This window comes from Cyprinus carpio, chromosome A21 (genome assembly GCF_018340385.1).
Source record: "Cyprinus carpio isolate SPL01 chromosome A21, ASM1834038v1, whole genome shotgun sequence".
In the NCBI taxonomy this organism is placed as follows: Eukaryota; Metazoa; Chordata; class Actinopteri; order Cypriniformes; family Cyprinidae; genus Cyprinus; species Cyprinus carpio.
In genome coordinates this window covers 6,299,599-6,306,716 of record NC_056592.1, presented here as the reverse complement: position 1 = coordinate 6,306,716, position 7,118 = coordinate 6,299,599, and the positions used below count along the sequence as shown (strand labels likewise).

Sequence of the window (7,118 nt, the reverse complement as noted above, 5' to 3'; positions counted from 1 at the left end):
ATTTATTAAAATGTAAATTCAGACCATTTGAACTGATTAGTCCTTCTTTATGTATTGTGAGATCAAGCTAACAAAATTAAAGTATTTCACCAGGAGCAATAGAGAAGTATTCTGATTTGTCGTATTACCCTCAATGTTGTGGTTACAAAGAAAATGCAAAGAAGAGAGAACTATAAAATGATCTAAAATCAAAGAATTAGAAATTCTGATATTCTGAACATACTCATTTTTAAAGATTAAATTAAGGGTAGATAGAATAGAGATTCTACAGAACTGATTTTAACGTTATGTATTGAGAATTTGATGAAATTTTTAACCAGTACTGGACTTTCTTGTGTCTTTGCTGGAGCTATAAGGGGGTGTCAAGCCGTTTAACATGGTCAGCAGGTCTAGTTTGTGGTCTGAAAATGAGAACTTGAGATTGTTGAACAGAAACTGAACTGTTGTTCAAAGATTTTGATTGTCCTACAAAAACAAAAATCTTCAAAAGTGTGCTGCATGTTAATTTTGATCAAAGCACAAGACGGTTTTACTGTTTGGGTTAATGCAATTGTCTGGACATTGATTTGTTCTTAAGTCTGGAACAAAAGAAAAAAAAAGATTTGCACCCCCATACAACATACACAATTCAGTATTACTCATATTGCCCACATGGTGGCGCTCTGCCACAAACCAACTTTGGGTTATTTGCAAATCAAAATATTAGTGATAAATATTCAAGACCTTAATTCTTTACATCACTGATATGGGTGTATGGTATGATTACTTCATATTTTGTTTATTTGCAACTGAATTTTAGTTACAAATTAATGTAGAAATAGACAGCAACAGAATGTTGTTCTGTGAAGCTTATATCTCAGCACAATGTACAATATGAGAATGATACTCCATATCACTGACAGCCAGCAGATGGCAGATTTCTCTTTTAAGCAGATTACAATTATGCAAAGTGACACTGAACATGATGTAATTTAAAGCTTAAAATGCTTTTGTGATCATTTTTGACATCACTTTAAATCAAAATAAGCTTCATTTAATAAGCCTACATTGAAGCAAACACAAAACATTTCACTAGGAACAGATTAAGATAAAAAAAAAAAAACTGATTACTGTCATAGTATAAAATGTAACCCTAACCGATACAAAGACATAATGACTATAAAAATCGTCTAAACTGACTGGAAAAGAAATAGTGGTGTTTTAAACATTTTCATTGTGAAAGATTAAAAGATTAAGATTTAAGATTTTACAGTCTGAATAATCATGAAGGAAGAAATTGATTTTGAATTTGCTCATTGAGAAGAAATTGAATCAAAGAGATCTTTAACTAGTACTTGACTTCTGTGACTTTACTGGGGCTAGAAGTGGTTGTTGGGCAGTTTTGCATGGCCAGCAGGTCTGGGTCTGAAAATAAAAAATAGAGATTGTTGAACAGAAAATGTACTGCAATAATGACACTTTGTGTCACTTTTAAAGAAGAAGAAGAAGAAGAAAAAAAACGCAGACTTACTGTCTTTTGTAATGGTGGGGACATCGTCTTGTTCTTAAACCTGGAGAGGAATGAAACATTTTACAACGATTTAAAAAACAACAACAACGAAAAATAAATAAATAAATAAATAAAATCAAATTTAAAAATGTTAGCAAAATTGAGAAAAACTAAGATTTCCAAAATTTAATAAATCCAAAAGTAATTAAAGCAGATTCTATGAACATAAGAGTAAATTGCAGATATATGCATATAGGTGATTAAAATGTATGAATATATTATATATGGAAATATGTAAATGTAAAATTAAATTAGTGTCCTCCCACGGGGCTTATGGACCAGACCCCTTTTTCATTTGTTTAGTATTTGCAGGATCACATTTTCAAAAGGCCATTATTTGGCCTATAGGTGCTCTCTACTCCAGGTATGTTCTTATTAATAATATAATGTATAAAATGTAGGTAATATATCGCTTATTCTTATAAATCAGTGTGTTTGCCTGTTGGAATAGTTTAATTGTTCTAAATAAATAATCGTGTAGTATGGAATTTTAACAGCCACAGGTACATCTTACAGCTACTGTTTCTCACCATTGCAAATGCAATTTGCACATTTATGATTCCTGTGACACTATATAATTGTGGATTTTATTTAATTATTTATTAAGGCTAGAAACCTATATGTGGAGCATCGGCTGCTTGAAATTGTAGCAATGTTAAACTGAATTGTCCCTGTTAAATAAACTAATAAATAAATAATTGACTGTGTTCAAGACAGAAATTCAAACAAGAGTGAGTGCAATTGCTTATTTGTTCCAAAACTTATATGGTCTATTATAAATTTTTCAAAAAATGTGCAGTTTAAAAATGACCATTATCTATTGCAGTATGCATGATTTAAAGGTGGATGTGACTTACGGTTGCAGTACAAAATTGTGATGATGAGCAGAATGAGGAGAAGAACACAACCAGAGGCCAGAGATGACAATATCCAAATCTCACAGTTGATGCTGGGTTTGCCTGTTAAAATAAACACGTCCACACACACACACACACACACACACACACACACACACACACACACATATATGTGTATATATATATATATATATGATGTATACATATATGCTATGTATATAACTATGTAGTCAAACAAACCTTGTTTCGGACATTTACACTGTGATTTTGTCGTAGCCATTGTTGTTGTCGATGGTAATGGAGCAATTTTTGGAGGTGATGTTGTTGGATCTTTAACAAAGATATAAGCAAAAGGATTATGGACACAAATATGATCCCCTATATTCTTGTTTTGTTTTTTTTTTCAGTGAAAATGTATAAACAACATTAAAACAAGATAAATTTGAGAATCAAACGTATGTTTTGAACATAAACCTTACTGTTTTTCTTTTGGTTTTTGTGAAATCTATACTCACAACAAAACCAATCAATTTGTCTATAAGAAAAAAAATCACTTAACATGAAGACACATTCACATTAAATGATTAATAAAAACTAATTATTATTGTATGTTATTTTGCATCTCAATTAAATTTCTTGTTTAATGTATGTTATATATGAAAAACTGTGAAAAAAACTGAATAAAGAAAATAATTTTTGCAGTATATTTTACATGACTCTTTTGAAGAGTCTGCAGACAAATGCAGATGTGATCACTAATCAAAACAATTCAATTTCATAATAATGTTTAGAAAGAGCATTTTCTCACCTGGTTCTCCATTAATTTCAGTCAGCTCTCCAAAGATGAGTTTATTGTTGTTCATGGCTGCGCAGGTGTAGAAACCACTGTCTGTCTTTTTATTGAAAGACTGAATGGCCAAACTAACCTTACCAATTTTGTTCACTTTGTATTTTGCAATATCAGCATTAACCTTTACATCTGTGCCTTTAACAGTGAACAAATACTTTGCACCACTTGTGTTTATTTTAAACCAGAATGTAATGACGCCGGGTTGTTTGGTGTCACAATTGACTGGTACCTCCTGTCCTTCTTGGTAAATGGTATTTGCAAAGTTCCCTAGAGACAAAGCAAAGGTTTTAGATTAAGTAAAACAAGACTTTAATCCATGTGTGAACCAACATCATCTAAAACAGATTTAAATAAATAAAAAAAAAAGATTTTATTCATGTGGTTGTTCAAAAGTCTTAACTGAATTCTTCTGATCTCAGTGATGCAAAAGTAGAATTAACTTGTTTTACTATAGAATTAACGGAAACTTAGCTCTTCATTTAAGCATGCCAATGTGTATATATGTATATATATATAATTTCTGTACTGTATCATAATTTCCATTCCATTTCTATGTTTAAAATAGCTAAAAGTTTAATGTAAAAAAGTATTATTTTACAGAAATAAAGCCCACAATAAGATGACTGTAACTTGGCTGTATATAAAATAATGTACAAATATTAACTTCTAGGCAAAACTTGAGTCATTTTTTGACTTGTATTTGATTTGCTCTATTCAAATGATCGCAAGCGATCTGTCAGTCTCATACACTTTCATACCTAAAACATTTCCTATAATGTAATTGCAATATATTATATACAAGAAAATGTTCTACTTACCATTGAAGAGGGACAAAATCACAAAAAATCCAATGCATATTTGTTTCATGTTTTCAATTCTCAGTGCAGACATTTAGTTCTTATAACTCCAGGAACAAAACAACTAAAAGGATGAAAAAAAAAATCTCCCCGTCTGCCCCTCCCAAACCCTGACTTTCATTTTCATGGTTTTCAACTGAGAAATTGTACTTAAGAAATTAAATGTTGAAATGCATACTTTTTGCTACTATAATACCTAAACTTTTTATAAAATATAGAAAACAAAAAATGGTCCAAAAAAATAAAAAATAAATAAAAAAATTAACTTGAATAAAGAAAATTAAATGACTGCATGGTGGACAAACAGCATGAAAATATAGAAATACATATCAAATTGTATTGTTAATAAAAGTATACCACTTAGATCGAGTAAGGATAAGGTTTATTTCACAACTTTTCTGCCTACATGTGTGAATAGATCTATTTGAAAAACAATTTCTGTATAAATGCAGGAATCAGAATAGATAGATAGATAGATAGATAGATAGATAGATAGATAGATAGATAGATAGATAGATAGATAGATAGATAGATAGATAGATAGATAGATAGATAGATAGATAGATAGATAGATAGATAGATAGATAGATAGACAGATAGATGTCAAGGTGGGGTAGGCCTAATGTGTGCAAAAAAAGTATACTACAGTAGGTAGGTCAAATAAGGAAAAAGTTAGGCTATCAACATCAAATTAGGTAAAATTCGGTAGAATTCTGTCAGAATATTATTATATGTAGAAAATGAAAAACATCCGGATCAGTGTGGATCATTTTTAAGAATTGGTCTATAAAACAGGTGGTTGTTGTTTAGTTAGTGGCTTGTCGTAGTCTATTGTCAGTGTAGTGGTGCAGCATGCGTGCACCTGAAGGGGTCTGCATGCACCAGCAGCGCAGCACGAGCCCATGCACCGGCGCGCGCAGCTCTTTGATCGCGCGTCAAACCGCATGTGACGCGCTCTGAGTGGGGCTGTGCATGTAGCTTCGGTGGGCGACTTTGGCCCTGTAACGTTAGCTTTGAAAATGTGACGTTAGGGCGCACAAAGGCTATTACATATGTGCACGGAATGTTTCTGTTTATGGCGTCCACGCGATTTGTTCTTTCACGTTTTTAAGATCTATTTATGCAAAACTAGACACGAAGAGTGAATATTCTCACGCACATTCAAAGACATTTTCTGTTTCTTTCACTCTCATTCACTCAAACACGTCTTACGAAATCGTACTCAGGATATACAGTACGGTTACAAATGCTGAATGAAAAATGCTAATCTATAATTTACATATGGATAACACGTATGAAATTAATCTTTTATGAGCCATTTTTTTGCAATTAATTTAAATTAACTGGCTGTCATGGTGATTAGTCGATGTATGAATTCAGTTCTCCTAAAGTAACACATTTTTGTCTTCATTTGGGACTGTATCTGATTTAAAATCTTCATTTTGTGAAATGTTTTGCTTGAAAGTGTGTTTGTGCTATATTATCTTAGTGGGAAAAACTCAGAAGGTCTGCAGTAGCCTATATCACCTGACGTCATGACAGGATCACAATATAATGTTTCCCAAGAAGAGTGGAAAGATGTTCATCGCTTTGTAAGAACGCTTCAGACCACCTTTGTTCTGTAGGCGTTCAGCGAGTCTCCAAATAATGTGAGAATGGGTGACAATGATGGTGCCCACACAGTTACATAACTGCAACAGCGCCACCTCTCTTCTATATTTCGCAACGCGGTCTGACGTCATTAAGCCTATATTTACGTCGCCTGGAAATTAACGTAACATTCACGTAGGTCATGTAGTAACACAGTGGAAATATGAGTTTACGACATTAGCAACAAAAACAAATCTGTTGACGAACCTGTCAGGTATAAAAATTCTGTTAAAATAAAATAAAACAAAATAGACAATATAATAATAAAAATCATAACACGAATTATACATTTATAAATTAATAACTTTAACAAAACAATTATTGCTGTTATTTAAAAATACATTAAATTATATATTATTTTGTTAAATAATAATAATAACATAACTTATTATTAACGAAATAACAGTTTCATAAATAGTAACACTTATTATTACATTATAATATAACAGTAACACAAAGAATAATAATACAAATACATTATAAAACTGCAACAAAACTAATAATTTTGTTATAATAATAATGTATTTATTAATATTTTCAATTTTATTATTATTGTTGGTGGTGGTGGTGTTTACATAGGTACAATATGAGTTTGCAACATTACAAAGTTTCCTAGATATTTATATTCTATATAAATAAAAATAGACTAAATAATAATAATGATAATAATAATAATAATAATAATAATAATAATAATAATAATAATAATGCAATTACATAATAAAACTGCAACAAAACTAATAATTTTGTTATTATAAATTACATATTTATTAATATTTTCATTCTATTTATTATTTATATTTAGATTCTATATAAATAAATCAAAATATACTAAATAAAAAAATAATACAATTATATAATAAAACTACAACAAAACAATAATAATAAATAAAAAATACTTATTATAATTAAGAATGTTCATTAACTTTTTCTAATTTATATTTCAATGTTTGTGATCAGGTGACCTAATGATACAGCACTGATTTTAGAAAGTACATTGCTAAAAACTTGAAAATGAAGACAACACATTGTTTTTCACACTTTTAATAAAAACAAAAAAACAAAAAACAAAAAAACAAACGTTGACCCATCTTTAAAGGGAGATTCTGATTTTCTTATCTGGCGGGTGGGTGTTCAGGAAGACCTCCAGTCAAACAGAGAGACGGTTTATAACAGGCAGTCCACCCTCAGTTTCCATGGCCCCCATACAGCTTTGAGTCACTTTCTCAGTTTGGGTAACTTCTCATCATCCACTGATTTCTTACCTGGGGATCCCTGTCTGACTCACCAAAAGAACCTGATCTCAGAGCTGGCCCAGACAGAGGTGAAGGTGAGGGGGATGGGGGTTACCTGGG

General features: G+C 31.0%; 1 protein-coding gene across 1 annotated transcript; it reads right to left on the bottom strand.

The window, feature by feature from the left end:
• Positions 1-762: 762 nt before the first annotated feature.
• LOC109054692 (CD8a molecule) lies at positions 763-4,197 on the bottom strand. Its single transcript, XM_042778750.1, has 6 exons — positions 4,075-4,197; positions 3,215-3,523; positions 2,647-2,736; positions 2,407-2,508; positions 1,511-1,550; positions 763-1,404 (listed from the first exon to the last, which is right to left on the bottom strand). Exons 1-6 carry the CDS (start codon positions 4,145-4,147, stop codon positions 1,359-1,361), a joined length of 660 nt encoding a protein of 219 aa, XP_042634684.1. The 5' UTR covers positions 4,148-4,197; the 3' UTR covers positions 763-1,358.
• Between the last annotated feature and the right edge of the window lie 2,921 nt (positions 4,198-7,118).

What these genes read in the sequence shown, in the direction of transcription:
- LOC109054692 (XM_042778750.1), bottom strand. Translation starts at nt 4,147, where the DNA reads ATGTCTGCACTGAGAATTGAAAACATGAAACAAATATGCATTGGATTT. An exon ending in GATTTTGTCCCTCTTCAATG is followed by an intron (nt 3,524 to 4,074) that starts GTAAGTAGAACA and finishes CTTTGTCTCTAG; the next exon opens with GGAACTTTGCAAATACCATT. An exon ending in GTGTAAATGTCCGAAACAAG is followed by an intron (nt 2,509 to 2,646) that starts GTTTGTTTGACT and finishes TTATTTTAACAG; the next exon opens with GCAAACCCAGCATCAACTGT.